Genomic DNA, 24,159 nt, shown 5'->3' on the forward strand with positions numbered 1-24,159 from the left:
AGACAGTGTAGCTAGTGCAGATTTCCATGCAGTGAACTGCTCCCTTGTTCTGGACACCATCAGGCAGCTAAAGTATTAGCCCTGCAGCAATTTCCTCATTCTCTTGCCTCATATTGAGCTTGTGGTCAACTAAAATGCTCAGCTCTTTTTTTTGTGAACTACGCTGAAGCCACATATCCCCTTATTCTGTTCTTATGCAATTGATTGCTTCACCAAAAATGCAGAACTTTATATTTATTTCTGCTAAAAACTGTGTTTTGTTTGTTGCAACCCGATGTTCCTCAGTGGGGTCACTATGGCAGTTTGGGAAGGGCCTTCCTTCCTGGGATGGTCCTGTGCGTTGCAGGATTTTTAGCACCACCAGTCCCCTTCCCTCTAAATGCCAGCAGCCACCTCTAATCACCTTGATGACTAAAAATGCCACATACACAAACTCTTTCTGGCTTGAGAAACATTTCAGTCCATCTTTCTAACCAGGCAAGTCTGGCTTTCCTCACAGCTGTCCTTAGAGGTCTGTAGGTCTAGGGCATTTCAAGCCACATGGACCCCCATGTTTTGTTTATGTGTTTTTAAAGTAATGAGGTCTAACAGTGAGTGGTGACCCCACTTCACAAAGGCCAAAGGCAGAAAGTTCAGTAGCCTTCCCCAGGCAGCTGTGGTCCAGCATCTGTATTAGCTGTTGCTCCAACCTCGCATGAACATTTACATGAAACATCTTTGTCCGAGCCTCTGATAAAAATGTTGACTGGGACAAGGTCAAGTGCAGAGCCCTTAGAACGCTCTCACAGCTTCCCTCTGGGTCACTGGTTCGGAAGGTAGAGCACCTAATGCCATGGTGCTCCTCATGATTTTGATGACTTTTGCGGAAGGTTCAATGATTTCTTTAATAAAGTTGGTTACAGAATAAGCTAATTAAAGCAGCTTGGTCTTTTGCTTCATTGTTTAGTTAAGTCTAGCATTTGTCTGGTATTACCCTTCTTAAGAGAAGAGAGAAAAGGCTTTCAACCATAGGCACAGAGTTAGTAACTTTCTAATGGATCCTAATGTTCCTCTTCATTAAAAAAAGAAGCGGGGGGGGGGGGGGAATCAAGCAAAAGCCAGTTCACTGAGCCTCATTGTCACACCCTATCTGATTGTGTCTTTAGGTGTAGTCCAGCTGCTCCTTCGAGACTGATTACCATCAATCTGCTAAGCTTCAGCTGGTTGAGTCAGTCAGTTTTGCTCAACAACCAATAACAGCTAAGCTAAATTTGGGTTATTAAGACCGTTAGGGTAGATCATCTGTCTGAAAGTTAATCCATTCATTAGTCTCTATTATGTTGACCAAAAAGAAAACAAACCATATTTGAACATCATAGTGGGTCAGTTTGATCAATGTGTCTGGAGGTCACTGTGATAATGCAGATGCAAAGAAAATTTGCACGTCCACATCATTTTGTTGCTCATCCTACCTAGATCCATTTTAAATATTGCCAGGTATGTGAGTGAGTGGGGCTAACTTCCAGGTGCCATTTACATACTGAGCAAGACCTTTGGAGGATAATTTGCACAATCTGTTGCTAGCAGAACACATTCTCTGTGTGCTTATTTAAACCTCTTATTTGAACATGCCTTTGAAATGACTGGTACAGAAATTCATAGGAAACTTTAATATTTGAGGAAAAGAAGAGGGGCAAAGAATTGAGATCAGAGGAGATAGGAAAAAAAATGGAATTTCATGAGCCTTGAGTCTTTAGCTGATAGAGTATCGCACAAATCCCACAAATAAGAGAGACCTTTGAAATTCTGAATTCGCTGGAAACTGGATCTTTCTGTCAGCAGGAAGAATTCCTCTTTCATACAACCTAGGTGCCCATGTATAAATACTGGAAAAGGTACCCCGTTGAGCATTTAGAGTCTGGCATATTCTGCGTGTGGGCAAAGGTAGAGCAGGTAATACTTTAGGATAACGGTAGGGATGCTTCACTCTAGTTTATTTACATATTCCTACAGACTTGTATGTGAGATGATAAAATGTAAATAAACCTGGAACTTAAAATTTCTGGAGCATGACTAATCCTATCCTAATGTGTTTTCTGTGTGTGTATATCAGATTGTCTTAAAGTGAGCCACACCATCACCAAATTATCAGGGCCGAGGCATATTCTACCAGGCACCCAGGCAGGAGGTCAGGCTACTGGAAGCATCTTGTTACTAGCAACTACTTATTCTAAAAGCCACAAAACCGTAGTGATCTGGGAGAGACACAAGAAGAATCAGATCTGAAAAACAAACAACTCCATATGATATAGCCCTTAAAAAACAATCTTGATTCATGCAGCCCTGGCATGTGACAGACAAGCTTCTCGGTGATGTGGACTTGGCAACCACATTTGACATGTTGGCCCCCTGTCACTTTGGTCTCTGCATGTTCGTTCCTCTGTTCTTACTTTTTTCTTCATTCCGACATCACGTGACATCCAACATCTCCCTCCTCGTTTCTCACAAAAGCTCTTTGCATTTAGTGGACTCTTACTAAATGTTTGTGGACTCATTTGCATTTCCTGGATTGCATTGCTGTGTCTCTGGCATCTGTTCTTTCCTTTCTCCATCTGAACATCAGGGACAACCAGGCACTCATGCCATCTAATAAAAAGAACAATGCAGGTATGATGTTTTTGAATCCCAGTATGAAAACAGAAAAACCGTAAGCATTGCAGATTCCCAAGTGCCGGATAAGTAAAATATCTAGATGTGGGCGGAAAATAACCAAGCCTCCATGCTTCTGAGTTGACTCCGTCCTTTGTGAATGCTTTGTTGGATGACGGTGGTGCACACTTGAGCCTGCGTGCCGTCTGGGCATTCCTCTTAAAGAACTGACTGGAGCCTGCAGCAGCAGAAATTGCTGGCCTGAAATTTCCTGACCCACAACTTTAAGGACTTCATGCTTACCATTCTTAATGTACCTCTCTGCTCCTTTCTTAGTTCCTTTTTTTTTTTTAAGATATAAACTTGATTTTTAATAGGATGCATGCCACGAATTAGAAAAATGCATGAACACCAAATGGCATTAGTAGTTTTGCGATAAGCTGTCTGATAGAATCCAAAGGAGGAAACCTACCCTCTAAGTGTCTCTAGATTGTGGGGTTTGTATTAGTTGCGTCACGAAATACAATGAAAAACGCTCAAGACGTTTTAGAACAGGAGCAGTCGAACACGTCTGCTGGTGTCCATGTGTATGCCTACCAAAGATTAGGAAAGCCTTCTCCTTTGAATGATACATCTTAATGTGTGGAAGGGGGGGAAAAGCGGAACATAAGCTAACTCCTAAATTAAATTGGGTAATAAACACACCATTGAAAGTGGGCCGTGGACAAAGTTCTGAGTTAAAGAGCAGCTGCATGTGCACGGAATGCAGTGGGATACATCAATTCTCTGAAGCAACATGTTGTAAAATTTTACTGCTTTCTTGTTGTGTTTTATATCTTGTTCTCTCCAGGCTTCGTGGACTCGACCAGAGAAGCAAGAGGTATAGCTTACCTGACCACTAGCCAGTCTTTAGTTTCTGAAAGCATTCTAGCTTAACTCACCATTCCAGTTCAATAACCAGACATGCTAAACTAATTAGTCATAGAGTTAGATTAAAGAATAGGTCGATAGTGGTAGACGTTACTTAGAAATAGTGGCATTTTAGGATGAGCAAGCAAGCTGTGTTGGGAGTGGATGAACAAATCCTTATTACTTCTTAAAATTGGATCTTATTCTCTTGCTGGTGCTGGTAAAATCACATCCAGGTAATTATACTTACAGAAATAAATCGCTCCAATTCCCAGGCCAGGCTTTTTGCAATGACGAGATTTTTTTTTTTTTTTTTTTTTTTTTGGACTCTCACCTGGTTGTTGTGGCTTTGGGTCATAAAGTCATGGAGTTGGTGGTCTAAAAACCCACTCAACCCTTTCCAGCTCAACTCATCTTGTTGCTCGCTTATTTTATAATGATTGGTCTTGGTAAATGGTCACATCACATCCCATTTCATGTCAAAGCAATGCAGACGACATCTCTCCTTGGTTTGCCCAAATTGCTAAACACACATATGTCACTTTGATAGAGCATTAAATTTATGAGATTAGCATGATTTGGCACAAGCGGTTTTATGTTTTTTAGAAGTCAGTAGCATTTATCCTTTGAGCTTTCTCTGACTGCTTGCTTCAGCTTGGGTAATGTGGGACTTTGTTTGAAAACTGAAGCTCAATATTAATCTTAAGACTTTAATGTTACACACCCAAGACCCTAATTACAATCATGCTTATTGTTTTTTTCACTGATTTGTGTGATTAACTGACAGATAGTGAAATAAAAACCAGTATGCTTTAGAGGAGGTTCAAGGATCAAACCCATAAATATTTTTTTTTAAAAAAACTAGCTTTTGTCTCTTCTCCAGAGGAAATTTTGATATTGTAATAGTGTAAATGTAGACTGTGGCAATCCTATACACTGTATTTTAATCAGGTAACCCTATCCCCTTAGTCTTCCAGAAATGATAATTATTCAGAACACATAACTCCTGTGTTCAGGTCGTGGCTATAAATAATTAATGCTGTTTAATATTGAGGAGTTGACTGCCTGTCCCCAGGCACGGATCCTAGTTTCTGCACATGAGCACACTGTGTCGTGATCACACAGTGTCTGATAAGCTCACTTTGTATCCTACCTTCTTCCTTGTCATGGGGACTGTAATCAAGCGCCCATCTTGCTGAAATCCCTCCCTCCTACGGCACAGAAATTGCTTAGTGCTGTCCCAGGCTGTGGGTGTTGCATTGCCCCAAAGTCACGGACCCATCCGGGATTGGGGAAGGGAGAGAAGAAGCGTTCATTATCAGCCACTTTTGAGCAACTACAGATCTCATTCTATTTGGCCTTCGGCTTCTCCCCCTGTCATTCTGATTTAAACCTGGCTGGAGGGGGAGGGGAGATTTCTCAGGGAGCATTAAGGGATGTTAAGAGAATTACTGTTATAAGTGGAAGTAATAGGTTTACTCCCAAGAAAGCAGACAACTCACTTCCGGTTTCCAGAAGTACCCTTATCTTGAGTATCTCACTCTGGATATAATTGACTTTCAAGTGAGTGCCGCCCCTGGGGCTCAGAAGTTCCATTCCTTCCTGTTTGTCTCTCAGAGATGAAAACCGTTAAGTCCAGATGAGCTCCAAAGAAGGCTTGGGCTATGGCCAGTTTCGTTCTGTAAGCTCAGAAAATTCACACTTCTACCTGGAAGAAGGAACGCAAAAAATGTTGATGAGAAGAATAACTGTAGTTGCACTGCATGCTGTTTTTGCAGAACAGGGTCTTCTTGTCCCAGCTCCCCTTCCATTCTTGCCCGGAGACCATCTGCTTCCTCTGCAGGCCTGAACTATCAGCACGACCCCTGTCTGGATGGCTTGTCGGTGGCACGCCCTGACTTTGCCTGGTGCCAGAGTAAAACGTGTCAGAGGGAGACAGTCTAATTGCACGGGAGACTCTGTGCTTCCCCTTGGAGGGAGAACTGGGCATCAGACAAATTCCCACCATCAGTCCTGTCGTGAGCCGCTGCAAAATGAGAATTCTCTGTAGAGGACCATCTCCTGGTCTGTTGACACAATTAAATGAGAAAATTTTCCGCATAGAGAAATTTAGACCACGTAGAAGGGGAGAAAAGTGTGGCTGTCAGTGAAACCACTTCCCAAGCTTCCCTTCAACCATTTTCTAGAATATTCCACGTAGACTGTCCGTGCCCTGCTTTGTTGCTATTTGTGACTGTCCTCCTCTTGCCTACATGCCTCTCTTTGCATCTTTTGCTGTAGTACTGCTTCCATTGTGGACATGTTCTCTTGACGTCCCAAAGATCTGGTCAGTTTTCCATGTTTGTGGGTGTTGAGCCCAGGACAAGCTCCATCTGTATGACAAACAGTCCTAGTTCAGCCGTCGGCTGGTGTCACTGTGGGCTGAGCCTGTGTTCTCACTGAGATAACCAGAAGGGCAGGGGGTGGACCTCGAACCCTTTCTGCCTTTATCCTGTTGTGTTTGGGGCAGACAGGAGTGACAAACAGGTAAGGTCAACCCTTTAGAGATACTTGCAGGGATGCTCTCGATGCCACTAGTTTAATGGGTTTATTTTTGGATGACTCATGGAAGTTGCCACTGGGACGTATTGGGACAACCCAGTCAGCCCACGAGAAAAGGGAGTCCGAAGATCCAGGGACCCTTGGATGTCTCAAGGCGTTCTAATCAAGTGTTCCACACCTGTCTGTTGTCATCTCTCACTAATGTGTGGCATCTCCTCAACCAATCAGCCTTGCAGACTTACAGGTCAGATGGGAGTTGAGAGCCATGGGCATCGGGCACTCCTCTGAGAGTGGAGTGGCCCTTAGGCAGTGATGATTTTGCTCGGCTCTCTGCCTCCTTGCCAGCAGTGGTGTTCCAGTTTCCAGATATGAACCTCAATGGGGCTTAAATGTCTGAGATGAATTAATTCCACTAGTCATGGTCAGAGGGACTTCTTGGGACAGGTCTCCATGGAGACGGCCCCACAAGGCCCATGGGACCTTGCTTTTGATCTGCCCAAACCGGCTGTGTGTGACATTACAGTTCTGGGTTTCAGGCTTCCAAACCAGCACATCACAAGAACCTCAATGAAACAGGTGTTCTTTCATTCTTTAAAGGCCCGACCCCTTGGGACGACAGATGCTATATGCAGAGCACTCACCTGTCCATCTCCACAGAATATCATATGCTGGAGATAAGAGTGTGGCCCAGCCTACAAGGAACGAGACTCATTCTGCAGATTACCAACTTCCTTGAGGATCTGAACTTGGGCAGCATGCCCAGACTTTATCTAGGCCAGCAACCATTTCACTTCGAGTGTCAAGGCAGGAGCCCCTTGGAAATATTCCAGGACCCACTGCCTAGGGACCATAGGCTTAGTCCCCTTTTGACCAGTCGCTGGAATTCCAGAGACTCAGGAAGTGAATTATTGTATCAAGGGCTAGAATGCAGAATCTGGTGGTGGCTGCCTGGGGCTCTGTGCCACCATCCCTGGAGAGGGGACCCAGGGACCCTCACTTCCAGCTCAACAGCTCCTGATCATCAAGTTGTTGGACTTTCTCTTGAATGAAATTATTTCACTTTTAAGCCTTCAGGAAAGCGAGGCATCTGCAGAAATACAGGTTTCTTGTATAATTTCTTGCACTTGGCACATTCAGATTTCCCATTATGCATGCACGCACCATGGAACTGACAGATGGGCAGACTCCTGGAAGGAAAGCTTAGGGTGCAGGTTTCCCAGAATCTCATGAGGCAAAGCTGTCACTGATGCAATATCTGCCGGCCAGGCCTTTTGCTTCCATCTTAGATGTGCCAAACAAAGTCATCTTGGGGGACCTTGGCTGTCCTTGCCCCAAACCGATCTTGGCATGGGGTCTAGGCTGCTTCACATAAACTGGGTCCCATTTTCTATTTTGGAGACACTCAAGTCCCTGTGGTGCTCCCCAGAGCCTCCCACACTAGTTGGGACCTTAAGTAAGGCACATGGGCACAGCTTGGGGAGAGGATTTGAGACTGGTCCCAGACAAGAGATGGCCTGGTCTCCCACCCCCAGCCCTGCCGCGGGCTCTCACGCTCTCTCTTCCCTCCCGGCAGACTCTGGATGGGCACATGGTGGTGCGAAGCCACGCCCGAGTGTCGTCCCTGACCCTGAAGAGCATCCAGTACACAGACGCCGGAGAATACGTCTGCACCGCCAGCAACACCATCGGCCAGGACTCCCAGTCCATGTACCTGGAAGTGCAATGTGAGCAGCAGCTGTGGAAGATCGAGGGGAGGGGGACCATGCAGGGTCAGGCTGAAAAGGGACAAGAGCAGCCAGGACCCGAGCTGCATCCCCGTAGCTCTGCTCACGCTCCATGTGGAGGTGGCCCGAGGCCGTTCCAGAGCTTTGTCCCCAGGTCATGCCCTCACACTGGCCCAGGCTTCTTACAGGCTCACAAGCCCTTCCATCTTCCTGTGCAGCTCACAGGACCGCGGAACCGGCCTGACCTTTCCTACGCCAGGGCACTGGCTCTGCTTAGGGCACGCCCGCCCTCCCAGGGCTAGGAGACGGGGTGTGCGGGGCTCCTCTGTGGTGCTGGTCTTCCTGATTGGCATTGCTGTTCCTTGCAGATGCCCCCAAGCTGCAGGGCCCCGTGGCTGTGTACACTTGGGAGGGGAACCAGGTGAACATCACGTGCGAGGTATTTGCCTACCCCAGTGCTACCATCTCGTGGTTTCGAGATGGTCAGCTGCTGCCAAGCTCCAACTACAGCAATATCAAGATCTACAACACCCCCTCCGCCAGCTATCTAGAGGTAGGTCATGGTGGAGGCAGGGGAGGGGGGAGGAGGCACAGTCTGACTCTGGATAGGCTCCTATATGCAGCTAAAATCTTCTCTCTTGCTTCTCTGGCATCCTGACCAGGGGAACCATCAGCCTCAGAAGAAACTGAGCCTCAGCCCTGCCCCTACTCTCTCCCTGGAGCCAGGTCACGGCCCAGGAGGCCGAGTGTGCCTCTCTCACTGGCCCCTTGGCAATTCTCTCTGGCTTAAGGCTGGGCTGGAGCTAATGGTTCATGCTTTCCTGGTTCTTTCCTTTACAAATTCGTCCAATAAATAAAGATATGAGTCGGTGGCCATTCCATGGGACACTTAGAACCCACGAGTTCCTTCTTTCCAAAGGTGACCCCAGACTCTGAAAATGATTTCGGAAATTACAACTGTACTGCAGTGAACCGCATTGGACAGGAGTCTTTGGAGTTCATCCTTGTCCAAGCAGGTGAGCCCCCCTCATGGCTGCCCTACCCTGACCCTTCCTGGCCTATTCCGTGCCATTTGGTGACATCAGGGAAAGTGAAGAGAGGGCCAGGGTAGCCAAAGACAGAGGGTCAGGAAGCAGGGAGCCTGTGGAGGCTCGAGGGTGTGCGTACAGGGCATTTGGGGAGAGAATCATACGGTGAGGTGGGCTGGAGGTGACAATATTCCCAAGAATAAGCAGAAATGAGAGACATGCTTTGTGGCTGAGAGTTATGTCCTGGACCTGACTGGGCTCACCTGGGTCTCCGTATGTGCCCTCCCCACAGACACCCCATCTTCACCATCCATCGACCAGGTGGAGCCATACTCTAGCACAGCCCAGGTGCAGTTTGATGAACCAGAGGCCACCGGTGGGGTGCCCATCCTCAAATACAAGGCTGAGTGGAGAGCAGTGGGCGAGGAAGTGTGGCATTTCAAGTGGTATGATGCCAAAGAAGGTAAGTGGGGGAGAGTCAGCGTTTCCTTTAGAAGGATGGGTTGCTTGGTGTTGGGCAGACGCTCAGCCCAGGTCCTGGCACTCTGACAGCCCACTGGGGTGGTGTGGCCCACCACTCTCATCTGTTGAGGGTGCCACAGGCCAACACCTGCCGTCCGTTCACCTTCCTGTGCTGCAGCATCATCCCTGTCCCTCTAGAATGAGGGCAGGCTGCAGCTCCTCTAGAATTGTTGGCCTTCTGTCCCCTGGTACCTCAGAACCTGCTTCTCGGGACCACGCCAAGATGGATGAGGCCATCTCAACCACATTCCAAGCAGAAGCCCTGCTTAGGTGCTGAGCACAACCAGAGGAGTCCCATCCAGCCCTGCCCTGCACCTGTGGGTGCCCTGCACTGTGGGTTCTCTGCCATCACCCCCTCAGTCCTGCGTGGCATACTCAGGGACTGTCATGTAATTACAGTATTAACCAAATAACAAATTGCCCTAGAGAAAAGTCTGCTCTTAAGTCCATCCTGTGATATAGTTTCAAACTAAAAGTTTAGAAGATAACCCTCGGATGCCTGCAGTTTGAAGATTCTAAGCCCCGACCATTTTGCCCCGAGGATCGAGTATATAGCCGTGTCTGACTCTCCATTTGGGGTTTGATCAGGATACATCAGTGAGGCATGCTTTGTTTCTGTAGGGAGTTTTAATCCCGGTCCTGTCTGTAGTAACAGGAGCAGCCACATCCCAACCCGGTTTTACCGAGAATTTGTTTCACCAGAAAGCTTCCATCACTCAGCTTTTGGGGGTGGGGGCGGGGCGGCCTGGGAGGAACTTCTGTGCCGTCGGGATTGGAGCCAGGAGAAAATAATCTCTTTACCTCCCTAACTTCCCTCTGAAACCTCCCACCAACTTATGGCGAGTTGATCCCATGTCACAATCTGTCCCAACTGGCATTTTTTTTTCTTTTTGTCATTGCTACAGCTGGATTTCCTCCACCTTTTTAAATATATTTTTAAATTTAAGTATAATTAACTTTCTAGTTCTATTTTTGTTGTAGCAAAATATGTAGAATATGAAATTTCCTATTTTAGCCATTTTTAAGTATGCAGTTGAACGGCATTAAGTACATTCACATTATTGTGCAACCATCACCACCGTCCATCTCCAGAACTTTCTCGTGATCCTAAACTCAGCGCCCATTAAACACTAACTCCCCATCCCACCTCCCGCTAGCCCCGGCAACCACCATTCTACTTCCTTTCTCTGGGTAGTTGACTCTCCCAGCTGCTTCGGAAGAGTGGAATCGTACAGTCATTGTCCTTTTGTGTCTGGCTTATTGCACTTGGCTGATGTCCTCCGGGTTCATCTACGTTGTAGCCCCTGTCAGAGCCTCGTTCCTTGCTAAGGCTGACTGATTCTCCACTGCATCAGCACCCCGTCCTGGGGGATCCACCCACCCGCTGATGGACAGGCGGGCCGTTTGCCCCTTTGGCTGTTGTGAGCAATGCTCCAGTGAACCTGGGTGCAGAGGAATCTGTTCCAGTTTGTGTTTTCAGTGCTTTTGTGTATATAGCCAGATGTGGAACTGCTAGATCACATGGTAACGCTAGGTTTAAGTTTTTGAGGACCCGCCGTGTTGCCTTCCACAGCGGCTACGCCATTTTACCAATAGGCTTTCCGTCCTCGGTGATCCTTCTTGTCTTCTCACAACAGCCAACATGGAGGGCATCGTCACCATCGTGGGCCTGAAGCCCGAAACTACGTACGCCGTGCGACTAGCGGCCCTCAACGGCAAGGGTCTGGGTGAGATCAGCACGGCCTCTGAGTTCAAGACGCAGCCAGTCCGTAAGTACACCCCACACCCACCCTCTTCTCCTGGGGGGGACCCCGAGCTGCCCCGTCCTTTGTTCAGATGACAGCTTTTTGTCTTTCAGATTGCTCTGCTCAGGGAGGTCACACCTCCTAGCCCTTTGGCCCTCCGTGATGGCTGATACCCAGCCCTTATTGCGGTCTTTCCCAAAGAGCTTGGTGACACTGTCGCAGTAGCTGGCCCCGCTTGTTAGCATGGCAGCCAGGGAGGAAAACACTGGCTCCTCATGAAGGGGAGCCGGGCAGGGACAACGCAGCAGCATGTCATGGAGGGATTTGGCAGATTTTGCTTTTTGACGCAGGTCACAAAGGCCCTAAAGCACCCCGTGACTTGAAGGAAGAGGGAAAAGACAATGATGCTTCGTGTAATTAGTCATGGGGTTTTTGAGGCAGCAGAGATATTACGTTATAGAAGAGAGAAGACTGCTATGGGATGTCCGCGCAGTAGCAAGACCCCAACAATGCAAAAGAGGAAGGAGGGCTGAGGCCTCCACCTCCTGTTCCCCTTCCCTCCCGCCATGAGCACACATCAGGGTCTCCCTCCCTTGTGGCGTCTTTCGAGAGAGGCGCTTCTTCCTGATGCACTCGGGATGGCATCTGCTTTCCTCCATCATGCCCTCTTTCCTTACACCAGGCCTGCCATGCTTTCCCTCCCAACCCACCAATAGCTCTGGGCCAGCCCTGCTCCAGGAACACCCTCCACAGACCCAGAGCGCTGCCCTGGGAGGACCATGCGCCCACCCAGCTGGAGCAGGTGCAGTAGACGCAGACTCCTTGAGCGGTCACAGAGCTCCCTGGGTCCTCTCTGATTCCTGGGCTTAACAAGCATGCAGGGCCATCCCTCACTTCCTTCTCTTCGAAACCAGAGGCCTGCAAAGCAACCCCCCTACCTCTTCCAGAAACAGAAGGCCCACCTCATCTTCCTTCTACAGGAATTGCTTCTTTCTGGATTTGAAATAACTTGATAATTTGAATTTCCAGCTCCATGTGCTTTGCAGAGCCTATTCATTTCTTTTACATCTTTTTTTTTTCCCTTGGGTCTGTCTCTTGTCTTTTCTTTTCGTCTGTGTTCCATCCATGGGAAATGCAGACAGCTCTCTTCCACGTAAGTGCCTCTTCATACCTCATTATCTGTTTCAATAGTGTTAACATCGCTAGTCCTAGTTCTTAATTTAGTTCCGGTCCCTTTTTTGTCCCCTAGGCTGAAGTAGATGATACTGTCCGGGCCCTAACCACACTGACCTTAGTCTAGTTGTGCTCTTGTTAATGTCTGTAGGTTTTTACTCCAAGAGGCTAACACGCGTCCTGTTCTAGAGCATGCAACTTTTGTGTCCTTTGAAGTTGTGTTTATTTATTAATTTCTGTGTGTGACGATTACCCCATGGCAATGCTGATGCCCGCCCAGCCAAGCACGGTGGGAGTCTGCAGGGGGTCTCCAAGTAACACGCGACGGCACCAGCTCACCTTCTGCCCGGATGCCAGAAAATGACCACAACAGCCTCATCAGGGATTCAGAATCCCTTCCCGGGAAAAAGCAGCTGAAGGGATTTTCACATTTGCTTTTAGGAGATAAAAGAATTGAGCTCATAGCCCCTTCCCTTTTCTGTCTATGGTGGCTGGAGGGCTCTGGGAGGCCTAAGCAGCAGCTGCAATTGTAAAGAATAGCATGAGCTTTGGTTCTGAGTCACAGGTACATCCTACGGGCAGCTGCTGGGCAGTTAAATCCCCACTTCCGGTCAGTTCTGTTCTTCAGCAGTAGGTTCTTGAAAAGTGCATGTCCATGTTTGGGAAAGACTGACTGGCCACTGAGTAACTTCACCGTCAAGCATAAGACAGGGGAGATTCTCCATGGGAAGGACATGTAAGCTGTAAATAGCAAATATAAAGAGCAAGGGTCACAGGAGCCTGGCCCGCTGCTCCGGGGGGACCCAAACAGGTCTGATCTGGCCTGCAAGATGCCCCCAAGCATCACTCCCACCAAGCCCTGCCTCTCGCTTCCTCGGCTGAGCTCAGAATAGTGAAGGGGAGTATTACCCAGAGAGACTCGGAAGAAAAGGTATTCAGGAAACTGCACACTCTTTTCATAAAAAGCTCCCAGCTCCTGAAAGGCACTCAGGGAAGCTTATCTTTTTAAAATTTATTCAGAAATATTGCAGCAACAGCAGAAACTAAGTAGCTCCGTGTAGGCGTTCTGAGATTTTGAGCAAGTGCTAAATCCATGATCTCAGCAGACTTGGTTCCTGAATGAACCGGTTCTGGAAGGAGTCAGGATTGGGGATTGGGGATTGGCGTTGTCAGGTCAAGACTGACAGCTGTCTGCTCTGGGCGGCAGCTCTGCCCCGAGTGAACTCAGAAGGAGCACCTCTGACCCTGAGAGCACCTTCCTCCTGGATCCTTAATCTGAGCTTTGGTTTCCATGCTTCTGGAATTTATCAGTAAAGGGACGGTGGCTTAGTTACATGACAGAGGGGAAGGCTGATATGAGGCTTCCTTTTGAGTTTCTAACCAGGACCTGGGGTCTGAGGACTGAATCAGAGTAACTGGGTCTTCGACTTCAAAGCCCATCTGTGGTTTTCACTCATTGTCAGTTCAGCCCTTACAAAGGTGAGAATTTCTTAAGCAGATGCTGTGTTTTAAAACTCAATGGTTAATTTAAAAAAAGAGAGACCTTCAGGACCTTGTTGTTCCCTGCACCAGGATTCCAAGAACCCCTCTGGAAAATGGAGCCTTCAGCTGTCCATTGCTAGTAGGTCATGCGAATGACATGCAAAGTCAGTTTTCTCAATCATCTAATAAAGTTATGGCCTAAAGGATTAAAAAATCAGACTTCTTCTAAATAAGGAAAATTGTGACAGAGCCTTATCACTGAGTGCCTTTGTCAAGAACTTGAGCGGGTTAAGAGCCAGGGAAATACACAGAACATCATACTCTCACGAAAGTTGGTCATTATGGTCTTTCCTGTACCTTTGTGACCTTCCTAGAGGGGCCGAAGTGAGGACCTAGCCCAGGGGGGTATCTAGACCCATCCTGAAGAAGGATCCAGCTAGGAGGATGACTCCAGCATCTACCACTACCATGCCACCACTCACTCACTGCTACTAGGAAGTTAGGGCATGTTTTAGGAAGGACATCTCTGAGTTCTCACTCCCTGTCCTCAGAAGGCACAAAGGTTGTCTGAAATCAGGTAAATAAAATCAGCCATCCACTTAGCCGAGCCCAGGTTGGTTTTAGTCTCTGACATTGGCTCGTCTCGCCCACTGACCATGCTTTCCCCCCTATGATGCTGGGGTGCAGATTCACAGCCTGATCCCGTGACACTGGAGTTAGGCCCTAGGGGCACCCTCACCCCAAGGGGGAGAAGGTACAGGCTCAATAAGCTGTCATACTGAATAGAGAGTCATTGCTGCCAGGCAGCCCCCACCCCCACCCCTCACCCCCTACCTCCCACCCCCCGCCCCAGTTAGGAGGCAGTAGGTGAGAGCCGGTGCATCTTGCATAGTTTATCACTTGAAGTTCCTTGAGATGTGGCAATAATGGGGTTGCTTTCTTGGTTCCTTAATAGACTGAGCCACATGCAGAGGCATGACCGTGTCAAAGCAGGGATGAGCGGGTGAAACTAGCCAAAGCCACACATATCCCAGAGTCCCGCTTCTGAGCTGCCATATCGGAAAGCCTGGCTCACCTGTTTGAAGATTCCTTTGTGTGCAGCTCATAAATGTGTGTGAAGGTAACGAGGAAGCGATGACTCCAAACAAATAAATAGAACTCCAGCCTGGAAAAATGTCCCTGTTTCATGTATTTTTAGGCCACATGTCTGCGTGTTGTCATGAAGCTTTTAGGTGGAAAGCTCACAAGCTCTGTTTGCCTTGGGAGGGGCTGCTTCCCTATCAGAGCTGCTGAGGCCCTAAAGACATGATGTGACAGTTGACTATGCATCCTTTCCTCCATGATTGAGCCACGTACCTTCAGAATTTCATTGCCCGAATGTCACCTCTTTATTTGCTTCTGAACCATGAAGCAAAATAGACAATTTCTTTCAGGGGATAAAGATCATGAAGGAGTGTCTACTTTTCCAAAGAGGCATCTTGAGGTTTTTGTCTTCACATCTTGCCCCCTAGATGGCACGTTGCAAGTGTAATATATTATGTTTCTGATATATCTAATATAATTCTAATATACTGTGTTTAAAACACATAAAACTCTGTCCCTTTGCCAGAATAATATGGACAGTGATGCAAACAATTCAAGCCAAAAAAGTACAAGAGAAAGAGATACACTTTCCCCTGAATTTACCAGACCATCAAGTCACGATGAGCTCACAATGAGTTCAGTGGGCACTTTGCTCTGATTCCAGTGACACTCTACTCATGTGGTTTAATGAGATGCTTGATGCTTCACCTGGAAGAGAAAAGGAAGACCAAACTATGAGTATGCCAAAGCAATGTTGGAGATATGGTGACGTTCTTCCAGATTTTCATCTCGCTCTCAAAGGAGACTTTGTTTTGTGATTATTGATGGGACAACCTCTGAATATTTGCCAGCGAAAAACTAAAGATCTATTCAGTGTCCAGAATGTCTCAGATGCACCATTTCTAATGGTCCTCCAAGCAGAAAGTTGGGTTAGTGTTACTTTATTCAGTCCCAGTCTCTTCAGCTTTCCCTTCCTCCAAGAGAGCACGAGACAAACGCTCAGTGTTATTTGCGTTGGTCTCCACACTCACGGCAGCCTCCGGAGAATCACCTGCTATAGGGTTTTGAAGGGCAACCGTGGTTATAGTATCATCTAGATGCCCAGCAATCCTGGATCTCACCCAGCAGTAAACGTCAAATGGGACAGTCATTTCTGTTTCTTTGGGACGTTAAGATTAGAGAGTGAGGCATACAGGCTTTGCTCTAAGTATGTGCCCTGAGTGTAGACATAGTCCTGTCTAGAAGCACATACAGATATCTGTCACATGAAGAGCCAAAGCCTCCATTTTCCCACATTCACCGTAACCTGGGGTCCAGTTTCCCTTTTCTCCTGACACCTGATCCTGTGAAGGCAGCTGGTCCTGCTGAATGGGCTCTTTGTTTCAGGCAGGGTTGGAGGTCTCTGTAGCTGCTCCTCGCCCAGTCCCTGACCTGACTGCGGGCCTCGGCAGGCACACGGGCTCCCGGTTTGAAGTCAGAGAGCCCAGCTCTGTGCTGGTCCGCAGTCCGCCTGCCTTCACGCACGGCATTCTTCCTCTTCACTGTAACCAGCTTCAGCTTCAGCCGCTGACACCTCCGGGTCGGCTCTTCTGTTTTTTCATTCAGTGTCTGTGTGCCTCAATGAGCTTTCTTTCTTCCCTTTTTTTTTTTCACTTTCATTTTTCTTTCCTCAGTGGCTCCTGCTAGCTCTTCCACCCCTGTTCCATTGTCTCCTCCAGATAGTGAGTATCATTTTCTTCATCCATCTCTCTGCAGGTTGCTTTCCACCAGCCACAGTGGGTCTGCATAATGTTATCTCCTTCACCAGGTGATGATTCAACTCTGTTGGCAGAAAGCAGCACCAGGTTTTAGAGAAGCAAATGAGAAGAGAGATGGGCGCAGGGCCTCCCAGATTCATGGGAGACCGCACTACCCCCAAAGAGTAGGCAAGTGACAGGCATGGCTCTGGACAGAAAATCCGGCAGTCAGGCTTCCCGAGGCTGGCGCGGCCCAGCGCTGTCCGTGGGATTCTTCGTGGGCTGGACCCGAGCTGACATTTGGAGAAACCAAAGGAATTTGCCAAGAAAAATATCTATTCTGCAGGGTCATAAGAAATGGTTTGGGGTGTTGTGTTTTCACCCTTCATTTTAATTGGCGCAGTTGGATTCAGACATTGAAATTAGATAGGGAGGCCTGTAGCTCTTGCTTTCTCCGTAAATGCATACTTGTCTCGTAAATATTTGCGGGAAAATAAACAGTGTCTGCTTGCAGATGTGCCTGGCAGTAGGCGCTTCGGCAATTATTTAACCCTTCACAAGTGAGCCTTGTCTTTCTCTTCCATGAAATAGGATGAGTAATCGCCCTCTTCCTCCCCCACCCCCCTGTAAAGCTTAGCAAGCTGTGTCTGCCCACCCCGAAGGAGGACCACTAAGCCTGGCAGCGATGACGCCTGGTTGGTCTCCAGCCTCTTTATTCCTGACTGAGCCTCTCTCATTTACGGTCTTACTTCACTTGGCTGCCTTGTGCTTCTGTTCCTCTGGGGACTCAGGAGGGAGTGCTGTGCCTGCAACTCTGGGGTTTTGAACCCAGCTCTTGGGGGGTGGGGAGAGCAAAGGGAGACGGCAGCCGCGTGAGGCCTGAGGTGTCAGGACCGCAGGTGCTCAGGGGGCCGGCAGGGTGGCGCCGCCCACCGGGCCCAGGAGCTGCTGGGCTCTATGCTCTGCGCATAGCCTCTGGAGAGGACCCCAGCCCTGGGCTCAGAAGCCCCCTATACTCTCGCTCTCTCTGGCTTAGCAACAGGCCCAGCACCCTAGCTGGTACTTTCCAGGCCGGGGCTGTATCATCGGGCATCCAGGCTTGGGAACCAGAGACAGCCTTGGGTTCGAATCCCATGTCTGCTCCTTCGGTGTCCAGCTCTGTGGCCTTGAATGAGCCCTGCCACCTCCTGAGCCACAGAGTCCTTATCTGTCTGATGAGGGACAGAGTCTACCTCTCTTGTAGGTATCAGTGAAAATGAAAGGCTAAGTATGAAAATCACAAAACACAGTGCCCCACACGTAGTAGCTGGAATTTGTGGTAAGAATAAATGAGGGTTATGTCATTTCTTGCCAAGTGAGAGTAACTTGTCAGCAAAATCTCTGATAATTTCCTTAAAATATCCATATTTCTGTTGATAAATGAGGGGAAAAGGCGGTGAGAGAATATCCCCTTCACCAACTCTTTCTCTTCTTTATAATCTACATTTATCTGCGTCCACATACTGTACCTGTGTGTGCACACATACACACTCCTGTATAAACACGTTCACGTCTTTGCTTCTGAATGTATTTTATATCTCCATTCTCTCCCTCACCTTGCTGTGCCCTGCCTGCCCTTCATGTTTCCATAGCAACCTGGCCTCTTCCCGCCCTCACAACCACAGACCCGGCTAGTGAGTATAGAGTTATGGCGGCTCTTGGCCAGATTGCTGCTCGTTGCAGAGCCGGCTTCTGGGTCACAGTGCTGCCCGTCGTTGTCCCTTGTGTTAAAAGTAACAGTTGTGAATGCATGGAGGCTCTTCTCCGGGTGTGGTTTCCTAAGCATGCTGTCTGTGTGGCCAAGAGAACAGGCCCAGCCCCACCAAAAGGGCTGGGATGATTATTTGAAGAATACTCTGCATGAAGAGAGTTTTCCAAATTTCCCTTCGTGTGAAAAAAACAGAATAGGATTAGAGAAACACTAAGGAAACAAAAGAACAGCATCTCCTCCGAGCTTTTGTTGTCCCTCCCCTCTGAAGCATGCGCACGCATACCCGTACACACAAGGAGCCAAGACTCAAGCAAGGGAAGGAACAGAGAGAATGCTGCTTGGGGAGAGGTGGAGGGTGCAGCGGAGAGGGAAGCCGCCGCTCGTTTCTGACAGCTTGCCCTGCTTTGTGGGGCCTCGCAGCAGGGCCAAGGGGGCATGAGGAGTATACAGAGCACTGCTGGAAAGGAAAGCGTTCCTCGCAGGCCTCCTCCCCAGCGCTGGGGAAAATGGCGGCCCCAGAAAGCGTAGCTGGGCCTGCTCAAGTCTGTGTGCTCGAGAGTCCAGATCAGAGTTCTGGAATCCATCTGCAGAGGGTAGAGGCGGGACCAGACTTGTGGAAAACGTTACACTTCATCACAACAGTGACCTGTTCCAAACTAGCCTTTATAACGCTCTAATGAGGTGAGCTTGTGGGTTAGGCCTGAAGTCCCAAGTCAACTAGGAGCCCCCGAGCACAGGCACGTGTGTGTGTGTGTGTTTACAGTGGTGTCCACAGCCATGTGGCGGGTTAGGTTTTATAATATTTCTGAGTGCACAGAAAAAAATGACTTGTATCCACAGAGCAGTAGTCGGTGGGAGAAGGCAGAAAGCAGGTGTGTGGAATCCAGCTCCTACTCCCCTCCCTGGGCCGAGGTTTCTGATACATAATTGAACAGAGAAGAAGAGGTTCCTGGTTCTGCGTGCTGCATGAAATGGTTCTTTTTTCTACTGCAGAACATAGCTGAGGGTCTGCTTTCTTGGGGTTCTCTGTGTGTGTGTGCGCTGCAGTGAATTTTAATTCCTGATGCTTTTGAGGTTTCGTTTTGTCAGCAGAGCAGAGCGGGTGACAATGAACTGTGCTCGCATGGGTTTCACTCAGAGGATGGGTTTGTGGTTTTGGTTTTTGGTGTTTGGTTTTTGTTTTTTTTTGTTTTTTCTGTTTTTTTTGTTTTGTTTTTTTTGTTTGGTTTGGTTTGGTTTGGTTTGGTTTTGCATTTGGGAAAGGAATGCAATTAACCCATTTTTCTTCAAACAGCCATGCTCCTGTGCCTTCCAGCTTGGGGTGGTGTGTGTGCGAGGCATAGTCGGAGAAGGCTACATAATGCATTTGCACAGCTCGGGCCATATTAACATGTCTCATGGTAGACTGGTCTTCCCTGAAACCTAGAATCCAGAGTTTTCCTCAAGGAAGAATTGGGTGTTCCTTCCTGACCTATGTTTAATTTTTAAATATCAGACGTTTCTGTCCACGGATAAGATGCCCAGTAGTGACATCAAAAGAGAAGAAAGTTTGTCTTTTTTTTTTTTTTTTTTTTTTGCACGCACTTGACTGCTGACCCAAATTATAGGTCCTGGGATATAAGGAAAGACGGTCACAATTGGGCAGCAACCTGTATTTAGCATGAGCATAATTGTATACAATAAGGCAAAAGGTAGCATGTGTGAATGCAGTGGAACAGCAGAGTAGCTAGAAGCGCAGAAAAATCCATCAATCATCAGCCAGTCAATAGGATTGAAAACAAATAACGTCTCCTATTTTTGCTAGTGTGTGTTGATCCATTTTTAATCATGAATTCATGAATGAATGAAGGTACCCTAGATAAGATCAAAAGAGAAACCGATCAGTTGTGTATAATCCCTGCAGGGCACCATTGGTTGGAACGTGCCAGAGCCTGTGCAGTGTGGGACGATAAGACAGACAGGTTCTATCAGCTCACAGTGGCAAGGGATGTGTAACTGGGCTAAAGCAGTTCTCCTGCATTACTTTTAAACAGTGGTGTGCTTTGGACGGAAAGGTACATCCATCTCCTCTCTTTGCCCTTCTTCTCTTAGTTTCAACCAGCAATAGCCTGAACTTCCCCTGGTCCGTGCAAGTTAAGGCAGGAAACCCTAAATGCCTTTTGACAGGCAAGTCATTCAGTAACAGATTAGACCATAAAGACAACATAGGACAAAAAAGAATGTAGATAAAGCCAAATAAGAAAACCATTTGCCTTTAATTGTCAAGGTCAAATCCATATCTTATCAGTACAGCCACAAGTTTAGAGAGATATGTATCCACAAATGTCCAAGCACTTGTTCAATGTCAGCATCTTAGCTCAAGGGGCCAGGGGTTTAGTTTCGTTCTTCGGTGTTGACAGAGCCATTGTCTCGACCACCAGAAGGAAACCTGTTCCCTTCTGCACTGGCCTCTGCCTTTGTAGGTTGTCTCAATTGGGGTATCTCAATGGGGGCTCCGGGATAATGTGGGTAGATGAACAGGGAAGTGAGAAAGGACTTGCCAGGACTGCCTTCTCTGGTCTGCAGCCCCCAAACCTTACTCAGCCCATGCCCCGTCTCATGCACCACAGGAAACAGGAAATGGCTTTTCTCGATGTAATGTAATATTTTGTTCCTACAGGGCAAACAGTCTTGGGACTTTTCCTGCATGACCCATGTTCTCTCTCATTGCCCTTGTTTCCCGAGGATGCCGAGACATTTTTGGAATCTGCGAATAATAACTTGCTTTTTTTCTTTTCCTTCAACAGTCTCCTGGATTGACTTTGACATCCGGGTCCTGACAGAAACACCTCCCTATTTCCAAACAAGTGTACATGCTCCTTGATGTATTAATATGCAGTGTTGCAGCTGTATCTAATGCTTATTGGTGTCATTAACCAAGTGCTCTTTATGATTTATTATCCTTCTGTTTCCGGGCAGTTTGACTGTCCTCCCAATGTTTCCTATATATGCTGCTAATTTAATTTGATTTCTCCTTTTATTTAGTCTGTGATTTTGTTGTTGATTTTTTCTCCCTGCCCATTGTTTACATCAGTTTTTAATTTTTTTGTATTTTCCATGTGACCTCCTCCACTTTCCTTTCAACCAATCATGTGCGTGCGTATCATGTGACTTTGTCATGTGGCTTGCATGGTGCTGATGATGTCGTCCACGCTGGTGAACAGAAGGTAAAACTCTTTGTTCTGATTAGGGAAATAAACCTGGGACCACAGCCTGGCACCTAGGGCCCACTCATTTCTTCCTGTCTCAGATTTCCCAAGTGAAGCCATTTGAGAGATTTCCTCTCGTTCTCAGTTCACCTCTAGAATTCATTATTCTTTGCAGCCTTGACATGACGATTTGATACCATGAGAGGCTTTGGTTTAACATTTTGCTTCAAGAAACTCGGCCCTGCAAACTGCCATGTATAGTAAAACCACATTTGCCACAGCGCAGTTTGCAAACTTGAATTTTTACCAGATAGTTCATAAAAATTATTTCCCAGAAAACAGTTTTGCAAATTACCTTTGCCACGTTGTTTAACTTTATCCAGTAGTCCTGAAAACCACAGTTGCTCTAAAATGAGTCATGTCTGTGAAAATGTGAAATGTATCTGTTTGCAACACTGAAATGCTACAGAGAGAAATGTATCAATTGCCGTGGTTCTGTTTGCTCAAAACCAAGGAGAGTGCTTCGTAAAATTCATGCAAATTGAGGACTTACTGAAACCAGAGATTTAAGAATTTGGAATTAAAGCAGTTTGGATTGTTGATGTGTCACTGTTTAAGAGTGACCCTCCCCCTGGACAGGGAGGGGGGCAGGAAATCAAAGCAGAAGTTAGCAGTTACCATGACTGGAGATCCCTTTGTAATCAAGAAGCACAGGATTGACCCTTACAGCAAAGGAAATAAAATATAGCCTAATTAAGCTCAGAGTGGTGACAAAATAATTAGTTAATATTGTGACTGTCACAACCTTGGGAAAACATTTCTCACTTACCATAAAGAGAAAAGGAAGCCTCTGCTCACAGCTTTCCCACTGTAAAATCAAACACCTATTCAAAACCTGCCCTGGGAGTCATCTGCATTCTGTTCTCTTCTAACTGAAGACTGTTACGTCAGATCACAACCTGAGACACAGACCGGCTGCATTGATCACAAAAGCCAGACTAACACGAATAACCACCCAGTGTGCCCGTGCATGCGAGGGGTCCCCATTTGGCCTCACGTCTCTGAGGAACTGACTGGGCGACATCCACATGGACAAAACCATCCACAGCTGTCTCGCATGCATGTTCTCTGTTCCTGTCTGTCCTTTCGTTTTGTGCCCCCCACACGTGTGAGCCCTGCGGATGCTACCCTCTCACTCGCCCTGCACACTGACCACCTCCAAGGACGTCAGCTTTCTTGGTGTGGCCACTGTGCTCCTATTGAGTCCTATTTACAACCAGAGTCCTGGATGAGGTCTGGGGTCAGAGCCGTCTGCCATTTCCAAAAAGATGTTTGGTGTTTACACTGCATGAAATGAAGTCGGGGTGTCCCCAAAGCAGGGGAGTATCAGATGTGCTGAGAACTTTGATCTGCCTTTAAAAGGCAACCTAATCTGTGTGCCTTAGGGCAGACAATTTTGGGAGCCTAAGATTTTCTAAACTCCCAAGTCTCACCCAAAATACTGTGGTTTCATTATTCCCCTGAGGGGGGACCGCGTTCTTTTGAGGTGATGGCTCCGAGGCTAATGCACTAGGGAAAAACCTGGATCTTCCCCCCCGAGATCTGAAGTATGAGCAGATGTGGAGTTGAAACCCGTCGGTTTCTTTCTTAAAAACAAGTTGGGTCATTTCTGTGCCTTGCTATAATTCAGGATGAAGCAAAGCACCACACGAACAAGGTTGAAACTGATCCATACCTCTGAAGAGCAATCTCTTCCAGACATTTTAAGCAAAGCAAGAAATGTTTGAAGATGTTTCCTGCAGTTGCCCTAGAAATACACCTTAGCAATGGCCTTGGGTATTGGTAAAAATGTGGCCAGTGCTAAAAAAAAAAAAAATCACTGAAGTGCCTGTGGAATTCGAAAGCATGATTACCCCCTCACCAAACCACATTTCCCTTCTGTGACAGATGCTCTTTGGCCATTTGCAAAGGGACGAGCAGAGGACTCCTTATTCAAATGAACAGCAAGCAGCAGGAAATGGCCTTTAATAATAAAATTTAAGGGAATGGAGCGGTCAGAGCAAATAAAATTTATGGGGGAGAGAAGTAAACTTTAGTTAAGAACATGATTGCCTCCTTTCTCTGGACATGAGTAAGGCTTTAAGGCGAGTGGGGCCTAACTGAGGAAGGTTTAGATGAGCAGGGACTCTCTCCCAGGAGTGGGCTTGCTGTGCCGAGCTAAGATACTCCCATGCCGAAGTCTATTTTTAATATCCTGGCACCTGGTCATGGCCCGGCTTCTTCCTCCAGTGACTCCATCAGCCGTGAGGACTCTGTGTAAATGGGCCGCCTCACCCTCCCCACTCCCAGCATGTGTGCGATGAGAAGCCCCCTGCGCCCCTCTGTCAATGTGCAGCATGTCTGAGCATGGACCTCCCCACCCCCCACCCCCCACCCATTCATAACGATCTTCTTTTCTTTAGCTACTGACACTGCCTCTCCTACTAGGACATGCTGATTCTGATGAACTAAACTCCTTAACACCCACTCTTCCTTCTTAGATTGAAAACATCACTAACCACCCCTTCCACTCCCTCCTTTATTTTTTTACAGCTGTGTGTCTGGATTGCCACGGGTCTCTGGCAGGTCGACACAGACTTGTCACCAGGGG

The 24,159-nt window shown here is 47.5% G+C and overlaps 1 protein-coding gene across 24 annotated transcripts in view; it reads left to right on the plus strand.

Moving 5' to 3' along the window:
• NCAM1 (neural cell adhesion molecule 1) overlaps window positions 1-24,159 on the plus strand; it is a 298,925-nt gene that overhangs the window by 248,595 nt on the left and 26,171 nt on the right. For 6 of the 24 annotated variants that reach the window (XM_027578924.2, XM_027578925.2, XM_027578926.2 and 3 more), the window contains exons 9-18: window positions 3,479-3,508; window positions 7,652-7,802; window positions 8,171-8,355; window positions 8,722-8,818; window positions 9,123-9,293; window positions 10,990-11,121; window positions 12,236-12,250; window positions 16,509-16,556; window positions 18,203-18,244; window positions 21,525-21,527. In XM_027578924.2, the coding sequence (XP_027434725.1) occupies window positions 3,479-3,508; window positions 7,652-7,802; window positions 8,171-8,355; window positions 8,722-8,818; window positions 9,123-9,293; window positions 10,990-11,121; window positions 12,236-12,250; window positions 16,509-16,556; window positions 18,203-18,244; window positions 21,525-21,527 (874 nt within the window). Of the gene's footprint in view, window positions 1-3,478; window positions 3,509-7,651; window positions 7,803-8,170; window positions 8,356-8,721; window positions 8,819-9,122; window positions 9,294-10,989; window positions 11,122-12,235; window positions 12,251-14,503; window positions 14,507-16,508; window positions 16,557-18,202; window positions 18,245-21,524; window positions 21,528-24,159 lie in introns of all 24 variants that reach the window. The other 18 variants (XM_027578935.2, XM_027578942.2, XM_027578943.2 and 15 more) reach the window with 8 other exon arrangements.

This window comes from Zalophus californianus, chromosome 11 (assembly GCF_009762305.2).
Source record: "Zalophus californianus isolate mZalCal1 chromosome 11, mZalCal1.pri.v2, whole genome shotgun sequence".
Classification (NCBI taxonomy): Eukaryota; Metazoa; Chordata; class Mammalia; order Carnivora; family Otariidae; genus Zalophus; species Zalophus californianus.